The sequence below is a fragment of the Lemur catta genome, chromosome 2 (assembly GCF_020740605.2).
Source record: "Lemur catta isolate mLemCat1 chromosome 2, mLemCat1.pri, whole genome shotgun sequence".
Taxonomy (NCBI): domain Eukaryota; kingdom Metazoa; phylum Chordata; class Mammalia; order Primates; family Lemuridae; genus Lemur; species Lemur catta.
In genome coordinates, this window is record NC_059129.1 from 78025034 (window position 1) to 78042831 (window position 17798).

At 33.2% G+C, this 17798-nt stretch overlaps 1 protein-coding gene across 2 annotated transcripts in view; it reads right to left on the bottom strand.

Moving 5' to 3' along the window:
* Positions 1 to 17798, bottom strand: part of LOC123633016 (pleckstrin homology domain interacting protein) — a 131595-nt gene that overhangs the window by 11952 nt on the left and 101845 nt on the right. For both annotated transcript variants that reach the window (XM_045543919.1, XM_045543917.1), the window contains exons 29-35: positions 17583 to 17644; positions 15246 to 15401; positions 13797 to 13917; positions 10534 to 10659; positions 6945 to 7014; positions 6682 to 6732; positions 6274 to 6423 (exon numbers count right to left, since the gene is read on the bottom strand). In XM_045543919.1, coding sequence (XP_045399875.1) covers positions 6274 to 6423; positions 6682 to 6732; positions 6945 to 7014; positions 10534 to 10659; positions 13797 to 13917; positions 15246 to 15401; positions 17583 to 17644 — 736 coding nt within the window. The remainder of the gene's footprint in view (positions 1 to 6273; positions 6424 to 6681; positions 6733 to 6944; positions 7015 to 10533; positions 10660 to 13796; positions 13918 to 15245; positions 15402 to 17582; positions 17645 to 17798) is intronic.

Here is a 17798-nt window from a genome sequence, read left to right on the forward strand (position 1 = left end):
TTCCCTCATCAAGGCTACCTTTTTTCTAATAATTTTTATTTATTTCATGTTCTCTTTCATTGGAATCAACACAGGACTTTTCTCATTGAAGAACACATTAGTTCTTTTTTCATTGGGAGTCAAGGGGAGGGTGCAGTTGTGTTGGAAAAGGAGAATTAAAAGAGTAATGAAAAAGCTCAGCTCTACAACTAAAATAAAAATTTATATCATCTAAAATCCCAAAAATTATTGACTCATTGAAACACAACAGTAACATATTTTAAAATAAGGAAATAAGAACAATAGAAGTATGCCAACATCCCCTTTATGTGGAAGCCTGAATTCTAGTAACCTCAACTTCAGTCCTGCAATCGGGAGTTTTGCAATAATCAAGAATTATGCATGTAAATAGTTGTCACAAAGTCTATGCACTCTACTCCACAGAGGAGAAGTAGAATCACCTAAGGTCTCCACCTAGTCAGTTGTGTATAAAATAAACAACAGATTGGAAACAATAAAAACAGAAAAGTGAAAGCAGAAAAACAAGAGAAAATTATCAGAATATGGTATCTTTTGGTAGGAACAAACAGTACTGTACCTTCTCAACAGTCTCTCTGTATGTGTTAATAACTACATTTTTTGAAGGATAACAACTTGACTTTGCACCATCAAGTTTAAATTATTATCATGTTTGACCATAAAGAAGTTACGACATAAAACAGGATTATTGCCTTTACAAATTTTTATTTCTTCCTTCCCAACGTGTGTGCCTTTTATTCCCATTTCTTGCTTTATTGCATTGGCTACAGTTTCTAGTACTAACTTGAATAGCAATAGTGAGAGTGGACATTCTTGCCTCATTCACAATCTCAGGAAGAAAGCACTCAGTTTATCACTATTCAGCATGATGTTAGCTATAGTTTTTTTTTTTTTTAATGGGTGTTCTTTATCAAGTTGTGGAAGTTCCCTTTATTTTTAGTGTTCTTAGAGCTTTTATCATGAATAATGTCTGTTTTCCCCCTCACATTCTGTATCTTGTCTGTTTGGCATTTATTGATCACAGGACCAATGAGGCTCTGCTCTGGTCCATTTGGGAGTCTTACAGATCAAGGGAAAAACTGCCTCTTCTAGGACTAGCCCATTCTTAGAGATAGTAAAAGGCTCCATTAACAACATGTCTTTCATATAATAAACCAGTCAATCCCAAGTGTATAGCCCTAACCACCTACGTTTCTAAATCTCACACAAACCATTATTTCCCTAGGGCCAGGACCGGACAACCAGAGACCACCCCTATGCTCTAGAGCCTTGTGTGATCCATGGATTATTTACGTGTGTTGTTCAGTTAATAAGTGCTCTGACATTTTACTGTTATTTTTCTATTACTGATTGCTAGTTTGATTCCACTGTGGTTGGAAACACACTCTATGATTTTAGTACAGTGAGTCATTTTATTTTTTATTTTCTGTTTGTTCTGCTTTTTGTTTTTTACTTTTTTCCAGTCTTCACATTTGAGTTAAACAGTTTTTGAATTCCAAATTGATTTATTTATAGCATTTGTGACTGTACCTCTTTGCATAGCTTTTGGAGTGGTTATTCTAGGTATTTTATAATATTTATATTAATTATCAGTGTCAAATAGCGTTAACATTTTACCAGTTCAAGTGAAGTACAGAAACTTTCCCTTATGTCCCTTTACTTTCCCAATAAATATTTCCTCTATATACACTGAGACCTACACTAGATGGTGTTATCATTTTTGCTTCTATTAGACAATTTTAAAATTATAATTGAAGCAAAAAGTATAATATTTTACCAGATCAAATGAAGCATAGAAACCTCTCGTCCCTTTATTTTTTAATCAAGTTCACTGATTCCTCTGTTGTCTCCAATGAATTAATTTGTTCTACTATTTCCATTTAATTCTTCTATTTCTTTGTTGAGACTTTTCATATTTTCATTTCTTTCAAGTATGTTTTTAACCATTCAAGCATTTTTATGATGTTATTTTAAAAATCCTTGTCAGGTAATTCTAACATCTGTGTCATTCTGGTGTTGGCAGCTGTGGATTGCCTTTTCTCGTTCTGGTTGAGCTCTTCCTAGTTCTTGGTATGATAAGTGATTTTTGAGTGAAACCTGAGTATTGGGGGTATAAGAATGGACCTTTTAAAAATCTTGTGCTTTATGAGGTCTCCTCTGACACCACCTTGGTGGGCTGGGTGGGGCACTGCTTTGGTTACTCCAGATGTTGGCAGTGGAAGTCCAGGTTCTATACTTGGTCTCCACTGACACCCAAGGAATGGGGAGGACCTCCATGTTACTGCCAGGAAGGGACACGAGTTCAGACTCCTTAGTAGGGTTCCATTAGCCTGGGAAAGTGGAGTGTCTTGTTATTGCTCTCTACATGGCCTCCAGTGACACCATGGGGAGTGGCTTTCGTATTCCTGACAAGTAGTGAAAGTCCTAAATACTCTCCACTAGGCCACTGATACCACCCCAGTGAGGATAGAGAAGAGGTACCTGACCTGGTTACTGCCAGGTCAGGGTGAAAGTCTAGGATGACCTTGTGGTTTCTACTGATATTTGAGGTTAGTGAGGGTGAGTCTCCATTGTCCTTTATTGGTGGGAAAGGGTGGGGCCACCGTTTTTTCCATGGTATTTTATTGGAATAGAGCAGTTATTGTCTTAAGTTTTCTGTGTTGCTAGGCTGCCTCTTCCTTGGACCTCTAGAAGCTTAAGGTTTTTTTGGTCAGTGCTCATTATTATTTCTAGGTTGATGGCTGCTCCAGTATCCACAGTGGAATATGTAAGGCAAAAAGCAAACCAAGGGAACTCAGTACAGTGTTAGTACTGAAGTCCCCACTCTGTCATTTTGTCACCACCTTTCAGAATCTTGTTTTATACACAGTGTCCACAAATTTTAGTTCTACTTAGGAGGAATAAGGAAAAGTATGTCTACTCCATTTTAACCCAGAAAGTCCAATTATACCACCTTGGCCATTCTTTAAATGTCTCACCTATCAATGACTTTAAAGCCACTTTATAAAACCATGCAACAAAATCAGACTTGGTACCTGTTAGCAGTATTTTGATTTTGGCAAAACCAGTGTACTATGTATAATAGTTCAGTCTACCTTAAGTACCAAACCTGTAATGGCTTTGCCTTTACAGAAATTAAATTCACCATTAGTGAAAGTCATTTTAAAAAACGCATTCCAAAGATTACATTCCTAGATTCTTAAAGACAGTTGCAGCCTTCCCTACCCCACCAGGTAGTTATAAAATTGCTTTATGTAATGATAAAACCAGTTCCATCCTCTTAAGATAACCATTTTGACAGTCTATAATTACTTGGATATTATTATGGCATTATTGGTTTTATAAACTTTGTAGATTTTGTGAAAATATAATGATATATATAATTTTTTTTAAATATTTTACAAAATTTTGGTTAAATGTAAAATTTATGTAGAACACTTCATTTTTCTTGGCTCACATCTTAGGCTTCCACCGTTTAGTACAGTACATGGTAGCTGCTCAACATACCTCTTGAATAAATGTGACAGAATATATAGCATGTTAATTTCCATCAAAAACATTTAACTTTTAACATCTTGCTTTGAATATCTGATTAAACTCAAAATGCAAACTAATATTTTCATATAAAGCCTAAGTATGAGGTACAGGATCTGCCTTAAATATATTCCGCTAAAGCAAGGCTGATAGTTAACATATACTTAATTCTGAAGTATAAAAAGCAGATTAGCCAAAGTTTCTCTTCTCCTCTGTGACAATAATGAAGAAACAACACATCTTCAGCAGGAAGTACCACAAGAGATTAAAATTTTAAGACTACTTTTTGTCTGCTAACATGTTAACATGCAGAAAAGGACAGGTTCTAAACATTTGCTAAATATTGTTCTCATTATTTTGAATCATTAAGAGATGACTGCATTCTTATACATTCCCCCCTAAGTTTGAAAAGTGAGCTATTTTTTAATATAAAAATTCATTTGGTTATGGTCTAAGAATATCACACATGGGTGTACTGGATATAAGGGATATGGTTTCTTGTTCTGGCTTTACTGATAAATAACTAACATATTTTGGAGAGCTGAGCTCTCCTCAACATCAATAAAATGAGTGGGTCAGAGCATAGTCTCAGTCTCCTCCATTTTTTCTGTATGACTGTTTTAACATTTTTCATCTTTGAAGTTTTGATTTTTTAAACTATTATTCTAGGTAAGACTGTTTTCTTATATATTCTGCTCAGAAATCATGGTTTGTCTAATGTTTGTCAACCCTAGAAAATCCTTAGCAATTAGCTCCTCAGATATTGCCCCTCTCTCATTCTGTTTATTCTCTCCCACTGAAATTTTTGTTAGGTACCTTTTGGACCTTCTCACTCTATCCACCATATCCCAATCTCTCTTTCAGATTTTTCATCTCTTTATCTCTGTGTGGCATTCTGTATAATTTCTTTCGATCTTTGTACTAATTTTCTCTTCAGAAATCTAATCTGTTTTTAAACCTGCTCAGTAAGTTTAATTTCAGTGATTTTACATTTACAGAACTCTAATATTTAGTTGATTTTGTTTTAAATGCCCTACTCTCTTTTCTCTTCAAATAAGGTCTTTTTTCCCCTTATGTTTCTTATTCTTTCATTTATCTCTTTAACCAAAATTATCTATCAAAGCTTAATTGTTGGCATTTTTTTTTTAGTGGTACATATAGCAACAGTCATCTTACAGTGAATGGTGTCTCTCTTTTTAAATGAAGTATACTATTTCAGAATAATCTTATCAAGGGGTGCTAGTATTTGTTTGTTGTTTCTGTTGTCTTAAATATGGTGGATCACTCCCTCATATAGTTGGTGATTTTGTTTTAATCATTAGCTCATCTGAATAGGGACTGTTTTTTCCCCATGATAAATTTCTATACCACCAAGGTAGTGTGAATCTGGATTCTAAATCTATGTATAAAATAAGCTTAGGGAGATTTCTCCTCTGACACTAGAGCCACTGGGAGGCCGCATTCTATCTTTCTTGTGGAAGGCATTATTCTATCTTTCTTTTCATTCAAGGTGCAATCCTTCAACAGTCCTGATTTAGGGTTGGGTCTCAGTTCCAAATTCACTCTTCACCATTGCCCAAGGCCTCAACTGCCACTGCATAGTGTTAATACTTACGCTTCTAGAATCTCTAAACATTAAGGCTTATTTCTATCTCTTCTTTTCTGGGAAAAGCCTAGAATACAAACACCTATAAGCAATGCATACATTATAACTTATTTTTTAAAAAATATTGAGCTTGCAAGAAACAAAGGGAAATCCACCGGTTCCAAAAACAAAAAGAACCGAAAATCAGAGGACTATAGCATCCGTTCTGTTTTTCCAGTGGTTTTTTGGAAGGTGAAGTTCAAGTTAGCTCAATTTATCACAATGCTAGAATTAAAGATTTCTCTTCCACATTTAAGATTCCGTGTTTCTGGTTTTTTAAATGACAAGAAAAAAGTCATTTAATGATATTTACCTATTAATAAAATATCTCTATTTTCATCACTGCAAGTTAGAACATACATGTAAAAAACAGATAATAAAGTCAGATAATAGTACGTCTAGGTCATGATGTCTTATAAAACATCTTTTATTTTCATTTGAAACCATGAATGCTATCTGAACTGTACAACCTTTAATAACTTACTAAGGGAGTAAGAAATCACTTTATACTAAATTGAGATTGCTATGACCACATGCCAAGATAAATACTTGGATCATGTTTACTCAACCCTTTTTTACCATGTATTCCATAAAGATCATACACTGGTATAACCTAAATATATACAATGCCACCTTACATTTGTATATAGTGCTTCACGTTTAAAAACTATTTTTACATATTCTCATTTCATCTCCATAACCTTGTAAGGAAGTAGATATTATTATTCTTGTTCCTAGGTAACTGCTATAATAAATTTATCGAATTAGGGTGGGAAAGAAAAGAAACAATAAAAAAGCATTCAGATAGGAAAACTAAGTGACTTACTCCAAGTTGCACAACTGGTAAGAACAGAGGTAGGACCATAACCCAATCCTTTGGAGTCTAGTTCAGGGCTCCTTCCATTTTATCACACTATTCAACTTATATTCTCTGTATAACCACATGGATAATGAGAACATGTATAAAATAATAAAGAAATAAACTATAATCATAAACAATAATAGAATAGCCAACTGTCCTCTATAAGATATATAGCAAAGTGACAGGTAAACAAAACATTTTCAATAGTACTTACCGGATATTCAAGGAGATCTACTGGCTGGCGGAAAGGCTCTGAATCTTCACATTGAAATATGAGATTTAGTAATTCTTGACATTGTTTCTTCCATGCTTGAATATCATAAGACTGAGCTCTATTACGTAATCTTCTTCTAGGCTGATGGTCCTAAAATAAAAATGTTCAAATATTTTAATAAAATAGCACCAATAAAATTTGTATTTTTAATGCAGTCTTAGATAATTGAGATATATACAAATTCAAAAAAAAAAACATATCATTTACTTAGTTCTGAGAAACATAAATTTTGTAATTGAAACTATTTGGAAGTAACAATGTCTTTAAAAATGCTAAGAGTAAAAAAAAAGCTCAATTCATTTTATTTCATATAAAGTACTTCTGCTAAATCAAAAAAAACTATATTACCTTCCTTTTTCGGGTAGAAGTTCCTGGCACATCAGCGTCTTTTTCTTCTTCCTTTGAGGCAAGAATTTATGAATCATAAAACATCCTAGATTTCATTATACTCTATAGTTGTTTAATTAGCAATTATTTCCTTTACACAATGGAAAACCTACAATACATATCCTGGGGTACTTTACTAACTCATGGCTTTTACCTGAAAACTACAATGTGTAGTTTTTATATATAGAATAGCAATGTAGTAATCATAATGAAACATAACCTACCTCAGAGTCAGACAAAACTTTCTTCTTCATTGAATTGTAAAGTGGAATTATGTTATAACAAGTCTGATCCCTAAATAACAAGAAGGAAATGTTAATATATAAGATTAGAGACATGAGATTTTTTTTTCTTTTAGAATTTATTCCTAAAACCAGATTTTAAGATAAACGTTGATGCTAAAGGCTTGCTTTTTCCATTGGTTGACTCCAATACCCTATGCACACACACATGACCCTGTCCCTTCCACTCTATGTACAGCCTCTCACTCTGGACTATTTCATTACACCAAACCCAATTCTCATCTTCCAGTCTTGCTCAGGTCACCGCTATGCTTATTCCATTCTTCAGACTTCAAGGGAAAGCTAATATATCCCCTGTCTTCTGATTCTTTCTTTTATTCTTAAATGCAGGTAACTCCTGAAAATTTTGTCCTTAGTCATCCTCTCTTGACATTATACCTTTTCCACTGATAACTTTACAAATCTGTGGTTTATCCATGTAAATGAATTCTAAGTGTCTGTAATTTGCCCTGACCCTTCTCCTAAGCATCCTATCATCACTTAAAATTCCACATGTCGAAATATAATTGGCATTCCCCAAATACTCCTGTTCCTTTCTATTTTTTTGTTAACAGCATACCATTCTTACAGTAATAAGAATCTTGGGGCCGGGCGCGGTGGCTCAAGCCTGTAATCCTAGCCCTCTGGGAGGCTGAGGCGGGTGGATCGCTCGAGGTCAGGAGTTCGAGACCAGCCTGAGTGAGACCCCGTCTCTACTAAAAATAGAAATAAAACTATCTGGACAACTAAAAATATATATAGAAAAAATTAGCCGGGCATGGTGGCACATGCCTGTAGTCCCAGCTACTTGGGAGGCTGAGGCAGTAGGATCGCTTAAGCCCAGGAGTCTGAGGTTGCTGTGAGCTAGGCTGATGCCACGGCACTCACTCTAGCCCGGGCAACAAAGTGACACTCTGTCTCAAAAAAAAAAAAAAAAAAAAAAAGAATCTTGGTTTTTCATTATTCCTATCCTTGCTTTATGAATTTTATCCTTAAAAATCTCTTGCATCTGTCTCTTTCTCACATCATAAATTAAGCCCTCATCACCTATCACTTGGTCAGCTGTAGCAGCCAATCTTTTATTTATGCTTTTTGTCTCTTCTCTGTCAATTAATATTAGATGCTGCAGTCAAATTAGTATTTTTAAGGCATAGTGTAAAAAACATTATTCTCATGTTAGAGCATTTGCAATAGCCCTTGCTCCCAGAGCTCGTCCGTATTTTAAAAGTCTAGCTCCTTAGATTGGCACTCAAGGCCTTCCACAATGTGGCCCCAACTCACATTTACAGCACTGTATCTCTATTATGACTTGCATTCATGTACTCCTTACTTTACCCAATTTAAATTACCCTTAAGAACTTTTTACTTTCCTATCTCAAGCTGCTCCTTATCCCTGGAATGGCTTTATCTAACTTCTCCTCAATCTATCAATATCTACCTTGTTTATAACATCTTAACATACTTTTCCCTGTATCTAAACTCCCACCACAATAGCCAAATGTGACCCCAACCTCATCTAAACTTTCATACAATTCTTTTACTTATCTGTTTTCCTTATATTACAGTTACTTATAGATTTATCTATCCTATGAAACTGTACTAAGAGGGTAAAAACACTGTTATTTCTATCTCCAAATACCTATCACTTTACTTTGTATATATCAACTGCTTGAAATTTTGTCAATAACTCCATTAAAAAGTACAACAGGCCGGGTGTGGTGGTTCACGCCTGTAATCCTAGCACTCTGGGAGGGGCCAAGGCGGGTGGATCGTTTGAGCTCAGGAGTTCGAGACCAGCCTGAGCAAGAGTGAGACCTCGTCTCTACTAAAAATAGAAAGAAATTATATGGACAACTAAAAATATATATAGAAAAAATCAGCCGGGCATGGTGGCGCATGCCTGTCATCCCAGCTACTCAGGAGGCTGAGGCAGGAGGATCGCTTAAGCCCAGGAGTTTGAGGTTGCTGTGAGCTAGGCTGACACCACGGCTTTTGGCCAGGCAACAAAGTGAGACTCTGTTTCAAAAAAAAAAAAAAAAAAAAAGTACAATAATAAAAATTTCAGGGAACATTTTAAATCTTGAAAATTAATGTCAGTCCAAACTGGTTTTTAACAAATTACACACATCTAAAAAATGCCAAAGATTTATTTTTAGACATATATACTATAAATGCTTTAAATATTACATTAATCTGCATTTCAAAAGCATTTCAAAGTAACTATTTGAAAGAAATGCATTTCATAGACTATTCCAAATGTAAAAATAATTTTCATCTAAATTATTTCACTGAAATATGAATATACATCATGTGATTCTATTGATTCGTATTTCTTTGAAAAAAGACATGTGCATGTACATACTTGTATAAAATTAAGACAAAGAAGTCGTCAGAGGACAATTAATGCTTAATTACTAATTTCACTGAGGAAAAGCAAAATCATAGCAATAATAGCCCCCAAATCATTTGGAAATCAAAAGATTTCTCAAAGAATAAAATAGAGAATGGGCACAAAGTTTACCTTACTAATTTTGTTTGGTGTTTTCTTGTACTGAAATAACCTACATTCCTTAGTAAAAAACACTAACTAATCCCAGGAAAAGGGACCCTAAGATTATACTCAGTAATGAGAATGAAGCTGTACATGGTTTTAAAAAAAAAAAAAAGCTTGAATAATCCCTTCATGTAAAAATAAAAGCTGTTAACAGCTGAATATTTGATGACAAAATACACTGTTACCTCTTCTTAACCAGAAAAAATTATGCAATATGAGTAACATTAATATGAAATCAGAACAGTCCTTTGTACAAGACATATAATTCACTTCTCTGGCTTCAATTTAGAAGGCTCAATTCATTCTAGGGCTATACAAAATCCCTAAGATAAGGAAGGCAAAGTGCTTCTGCCTTAATATATTATACTTATCACTCCTGCTGTGGGATTAATGAATGAGGAAGTAAACTGGACTTTGAGGGAAAAGAATCCTAAAAGTTGAATTCAGTTTCCTGCTGAAAACTTAAATACTTGTTCATCAACTTGACAGGGGCAATATGATATTAGATAGAAAGTTTTCAAGTCAGATGGCAGACATTCATTTACTGTGCAACCTTAGTCAAGTTAACCTCTAAAAGCTTGAGTCTCCTCAATTAGAAATTTCAGATAATGATCTCTCCCACCGTAAGATTTAGCTTAGAAGAGCTAACATAGGTAAAATATTACATGTTTGATAAACATTCACTATTATTATTATTCAACAGATGGATTAAGGATTTATGTTTTATTTTAACTGTAGAACACAACTGTAATTCCATAATCAATCCTAGCCAATGGACTAAATGTTTCTTCTTTAGACATAGATAATACATGTTTTCTATTGTAAGGGAAACTATATTTATGTGACAGTATATGACATTAAGTATATCAAAAATACTTATATCTTACATTTTAACATTTTATATTCTCAATTATTTTGCTTTTTAAAATGTCATTAATTATTACAATGATTATAATTAAGTATGAAAAAATAACTTACTTTATAAAATACAGAAGAAGATCAGTCACAAATTTAGCAGATTTCACAATAGGGCTTCCAGGCTCATTAAATGTTCGTGTATTATGTTCTATATATCGAACTTCCCACATTAGGGAAGAAACTCTCCTTCAAAAAAACAAAATATAGAAGTCTTAACCTCATATTTGGAAATATATATACACAATTTAAAACCAAGACATTCTGACTTTCAATTTTAGTCTTAAATCAATCACAAAATCCACATCTTAAAACACCATTTTCAAAAAAGCATAACCCCATCTGTGTTAGGGGAAAAAAAAGGAACATTATGTATTCACATAGAAAATGTCTGGAATGAAATACACCAACCAGACTATTAACAGTGTCTTCTTTTGGGGAGGAAGAATGTCTATAAGAGGAGTTTTCTGTTTTTGCTTTACATATTTGGTCATGTATGCTGTCACATTTTGGTAATAAACACCCCTGACTTCTACACAAAAAAGAAAACAAGTAATTTCAACCTAATGACATTACTGGTAGTCAAAGGACATGTAAAAATGAAAAGTTAACTGACAGCCCATTTATGAGATACAAAAACATAAAAACATGGTGAGTGTGATACTTTACCAAGAAACCTGAGAATTATTTTTCTGAACACTTAATTGACAATGCTAAAATAAATTGTGGTGCTTTTTATTTTATTTCTGAAAGCAATGAGAAATCCAAAGAAAATTTCTGAGAATATTATTCAATAGGTGGCCTGAATTAAAATAGAAAACATTTAGAAAATCTTACTGACTTGTGAACAGAAATACAATTATATGGAATAAAAAAATACATAACTATGGATATAGAAGCATACAGAAAAACTTCTGTACATTTCAAATAGATTCATGAGCTCATTCTTCTAATAACAGAATCAAAGACATCTTCAGTGTATCACAGAAAATTGTGTGTAAAATAAGCCATTATGTTAATACCAGGAGCGCAAAGTGATGACAGTAGTTTAACAAGAGACTTAACTAGAAGAATCAGAGAGGAAAAACACAAACTCTAAGAAGTCTAAAAACAGTGAGTAAATGAGGAAGCAAAATAGCTTTAAACAGTGAAATAGCATATGAAGGTGTCACTGTATTGAAGAAGAACATAACTCAGGTTTATAACTGAGTTATTATCAGATTGGAAAACAGTCGATTTCTAATAAATATATTTACTATGTACTATGTTCTAAAAGTTTTTTTCCCTAAATTGATTACAAAGCTATGTCAATGCCAAAAAAGCCTATTTAAAATATACTGTATTATGATGTTCCTTGACTAACCATGGGGTCACATCCTGATAAACCCATCATAATTTAAAAATATCTAAGTTGAAAATGTATGTAATACACTCACTCTACCAAACATCATAGCTTAGTCTAGCCTACCTTAAACATGCTCAGAACACTTAAATTAGCCTAGAGTTGGGCAAAATCATCTGGCAACACAGTACACTACAGAGTATTAGTTTACCCTTGCAAACATGTGGCTGACTAGGAGCTACTGGAAGCTGTGGCTTACCACTGCCGCCCAGTATCACGAAAGAGTACATCTCTTGCCCAGGAAAAAATCAAAATTCAAAGTACAGTTTCTCCTAATGCTTATCCCTTTTACACCACAGTAAAGTCAAAAAATTTTAAGTTGAGCCATCGTAAGTTAGAAACTGTAGGGAGAGTACACCTTTGCAATTGTCATATTGAATAGTGTATCTGTGAAATATTTACAACAATATTGGGAGATGCCAGCAGCTTATCTTTCTAGCTATAGTCCAATAACTAGTGTATACAATTCTTTCTCTCCTTCTCATCCTCTCATGTCTTGTTCTAACTAGGCTTAACTCCTAATCTTTGGCAGTTTAGGGATCTAGGGAGAAAAAGGAATGTAGTTAAGAATTTCTTCTCTGTTTTTTTTTTTCTCTTAAACTTCTAACACGTGTTATTGAAAAAGACTTAAAGATGTATACTTTGAGGGCTGGGAGGCATATATCATAGGGTATTTCCTTCTCATCTCTATGCATTTGACAAATATCAATGAAGCAACAGCAAGTACACCTAACAAGATCAGAAAAATCTTCAGAACTTAAAGTCTAATTTCTTAGTTTTCTTTATTCCAGTGGTTCTCAATCAGGGATGATTCTACTCCCCAGGACACATTTGGCAATGTCTAAATATATTTTTGTTTTTTACAACTAGAGGGCTGGGCTATTATAGGCATCTAGTGGGTAGAGAGGCATAGGATAGCCCCTCACAATGAAGAACTTTCCTGCCCCTAATGCCAGTAATGCTGCTAATACTGCTGCTGAGAAACCCTGTGTTAGTCAATAAGGAGTAACAAATGGTGTTTTTGATGCCAGATACATAATAAAAAGAACTAAGGGCACATTTTATATAGAAAAATATTTGAATACAAAATATGAATAAAACTTTCCTATGTTAGAATGAAAAATAATGGAAAGAACTGCAGTAATATAAAACTAGTCACAAAAAGAAAGTTTTAATGCAATGTTATATGAATTAAAATGCTGTTGGCCTGCTAAGCAAAAGTCATATGAGAAAAATCCAAGCTAAAAATGTGACTGTATTATGTGAAAACTATAGAGTCATATACACTTTTTGACAAAACATTTTAGGCAATAAACCTATAAAGCCTGTCCAAGATTAAGAACTCAATGTTTATCAAAATTAACTAGAAAAAATCAATTTAACTGAAATTATGTCTGGGTTGTTTAACTCTTGTCTGTTTCACACTAAACTACAACTATGAAAAATTATCTAAATCTTTTCTAATTTCATTTTTCATTAAGTACTGATAAGCTGAATATAAACAAAATAAAAATGAAATATACATTTTTGCTATTATGTAAGAAAAATCCATGAAGAAACAAGTATTTAACATTATCTAGGAGAAAATTAAACACTTTGTCTTGTTTTATAAAATACAATATGAGGACAGTGAGTATCAAATCATACCAGCATCTAGGAAAAACTGTATCCAGGAATTGTATTCCAAGTGTAGTCTATAGACCAGCAGCATCAGCATTACTGGGCACTTGTTAGAAATGCAGAAATCTCAAGTCCTGCTCCAAATCTACTGAATCAGATTCTACATTTTAACACAATCCCCAAGGGATTCGTATGTGCATTTGTATACACATAAAGTTGAGAAACACTGCTATAGTAGATCACTAAACGGGTGAAAGGATCACTTAGCTTTCCTTTGGTAGTAGCTATATCAAATGGTTCTAACCTGTAAAACCTGTTTTCCAGTCTTTGTTTAATTGTACTTAGATCCGTTGGATATGCCACTACAGTGCAATACATGGGATAGGCTTGCAGATCCACAGGGGCCACAAATGCTGAGGCAATATCTAAAATAAATAAATAAGTTTATAAATTTACTTTTGTATGCTTAAAATAATCCAAGGATAATTCTACTTAAATTTAGACTTCATAAGTCCTAGTCTTATAAGTCCTAATAACTATTAGTCTGCCACTATCTTTTCATAGAAAATACATATAGTTTAGCTGACATAAAGTCTCATTTTTTATTATGTCTACATTTACATTGCAGAATTCTAGGGACATTTTTAATTCACAGATTCACTAGGAGAAAGAAATGACAGATAACATATAAATATGACCTATTAAGGACACATGCAATTCTATAATTCATAGCTGGCCATTCCTCAATCTGCAATTCCCCTATCATGTTTTTGACACAGCCATTCTACCAATAACACTGTAACGCTGCATTCAGATGTAACCTTTGACTTTTTCTAAACTTATCACCTCATCTCAACTTCACATTATTCACTGAAGTATCAGGCAAGTAAAGAGGAGGAAACATCCAGAAGTTTTTGATTCAGTATCACTGACCTAATGGTACACATTAAACTGGTAGAGCAAAAACTAGAATTTAATTAAGATCAGTCTCAATTTTTTGCTTATTCACATATAAAGCTAATTCCTATCTTAAACATATTATTAATATTAAGATAGTATTTATAGGGTTATTTTTATACAGTATTGCCATTTTATAAAAGACTTCAGATTTGAATATCCTCCAACCTGGGTCTCCTGCGTCTTTAGCTCTTTTTACTCATGTTAATTTCTCCCTAGACTCTTTGAAGTTGATTCCTTAACTGACAGAGTGGGTTGTTATACACCACTGCAGTAGTCTAGAGTTACTCTGGAAGCCCAGAATTCAGATAATCAAGTTTTGCGGTCATTGTTATTTTTTTCAAATGAGGCAAAGCAATTCATACACCCTTTTCTTTCTCTTTAAAAAGTTTCTCTTGTGTATGTGCATGTAAAGGTAGGGAAAACTGGTACAGTTATCCATACAATTATAATTCAGCTTTCAAACCCCCTCCTCCAATTCATATTATATCAGCTTGAATATGTCAAAGGTTTTAAAATTGGATTGTGGAGGACCCAGGTTTTTTAGAGATACCTGGCATTTCTAGGAGGCCTTCACTCTGAAATTCAGCTAAAGTGTTAGTACATTTACTACTGTTTTAAATAGTTAAGTAGTCCTGTGTAAGACCTCATTTAAAAAAAAGATTCCACTTAAAAATGTTTGAAAACTGCTGACTTATGATATTACGGGGGAAAAAAATCTTGTTTGAATATAGTATTTTTCTTTTATTTTGCTTTCTGCCAGCTTTTTCCATACCTATGTGTTGTTGTTATTTACCTAGTGTCATCAACTGGTTTATTCCTGCAACAATTCTTTCACATTCTTCATCCCTGGGATTGGTACCCCATTCTCCATCAAGAGGTTTATAGATTAATGATCTACATTCAACATCAGTTAAAGGAACACTGGTACCTAGTTCTTCAGGAAATACAGCTGAAATACACAGAGAAGCAGATCAGTGAAAATATATGGTAACTTATTAATATTTAGGTTACCTTTAGAAAGCAGAATTAATATTGTCACAAAATCAAAGTATATTTTGTAAAGATATGATACATATATTTATTTTCAAAGAAAAGTATGTTTCAAGAGTAAATACAATTTAAATTTTTCAAAAAGATATTAAATTTATAAATAATTCTCTAGATAATAATTACATCTGAAAACTTTGCTCTATAATCAAGTTATAAGTGGAGAAATAATTTCTATACAATGATGCATATAGTTCAAAGTTTTCTGAGTCCTTTTATAAACTAATTGCCATATTTACTTTCATAAAACACACACAAGGTGAAACTGAACTAAAGTGGCATTTTTCAGGAATACTTCAATCAAAGCCTCAATTTTTGAATGCAGGAACAGAGAGAATTATGAATACTGACAAATGATTCCTAAGCCTGTTGCTCTTAAATGGTGAAGGATGCTTTCTGCATGCCTGAATCTTTAACATTTTAGGTAAGAGCATCATTGAGAGTGGTGGTGACAAAAAAATCTACAAATATGCTAGATAATTTTTCTTTTGGACTACACTTCATCAGAGAAATTGGAGTACATGTCATCGGAGAAACACTGGGAAATAGGCCACTGGTTGTATACAATCAAAATTCTTCCTCCTTATAAACTGTAATTAGAATTATATGAGTACATATGAATGTGTACAGGAAAAAGAACAACAAAAATCCACACTCCTCAGATATATTTAGGTAGGAAACAAAATACTAAATTATTATCACTTATTCATTTTAAAAAATACCCAAGGCATTATACTTATCAACTTCATTTCTCTCATAGTCACAACAGTCCAACGTGACTTTAAATTCAAATTTTCACAAAGGGGAGAAACAAAACCAGAAGATAAGCCATGTAACATAGTCACAAGTAGATTAAGATATTTTGTACTTTTAAACAGCTCTAGTCTAGCAGTGAAATGAAAAAATATATTACTGGTATTAAATTTTCAAAGTGATAACTTCTGCAAAGAACTAAAACTTAGCTCATGAGCACGATCAAGGATTATTTTCTCATTTCTAAGGTCTACCAGATTGGGCTACTTTCTTCAACAGTTATCTTTTCTGACTTTTTAGATTAAATAACTACTTAGCAACCATATTTATAAGTGATTATTTCTACTATGTTACAAATAAGATTTTTTCTTTTTTAAAAAAATCTTTAGTTTTCTCTGCTAGCAAATGTAACACTATTTTAAAAAATCAAAAATATACAATATGTACAAGATAAATTTATAAAGTCTTTATAATCATTAATAATAATCCATAAATAATCATTATTAATAATCTGGAATATATCCTTTTTAAACTTATCCAATTGTGTGTATGTGTGTATTTTTTAAAAATTGAAACAAAAATGGGCAATGGGGTAGAAAGAAAACGTAAACTCCAGGCTTCAGCCACACTGACCTTTCAGTATCAGGAAAATGTCATAATCAATGCCTAGGACTAATATCCAAATCTTAAGTGTATCAGGCCATATCCAACCAAGATGACAGCTGTTATTATCATTATCAATTAAAACTACCTCTTTACTGAACTCTTACATGTGTCAGGTTCTATAATAAGCACCTTAGACACATGTTACTTAATCCTCAAAACAGCCCTTATAGGGAAGGTTTAGATAATTTCAAAGGATGAGTCCTCAAAATCTGAGGTTATGAGACTTTATGGAACTTGCCACGATCACATGGTAAATGACAAAGCCAAGCTATGAATCTACACCCATCTCACTCAAAAACCTGACCTCTTAACTATTATGTTATACTCTATTCTCCTACAGTTATAAAAATGTCTTTGCTCCTCAAATGAACTTTGTAGGGCTGAATAACTAACAAAACACTTCTATATTTTGCTGTCATAAATTCATGTCAATCTTCCCTGTTGTCTATAAATTCCAAGTAGGCAAGGATTATATCTATCTTGTTGACTGCTGAGTCTCCCATACCTCCAGGGTCAGTATTAAATGTACAATTAATATTTGCTAAATGAGTATTTTTTTATTTGATCCTCACAAGAATCCTATGTAGTAGCAAGCTGGCAAATCAGATTTCTTATTTAAGAAATTAATTCCATAATACAGACACAAAAATAGCCTTACACTTACCATTATTAGGTATAAGCTCCATATCCCAAGGACTCATCTTTTCTGTATCTCCATTGTCCCAGCTTAAAGGAAGGAAAATCCTTATGTTAAAAAATCTAAATATTGTATTGCAATTTTTATAAAACCAATTATAAAAATACTTGCTTCGGTGTTTAAAGAAGTATCTTTATCCCTTTGTTAATAGATAGGAAGAAGATTCAAAGCAAGCCTGGCTGA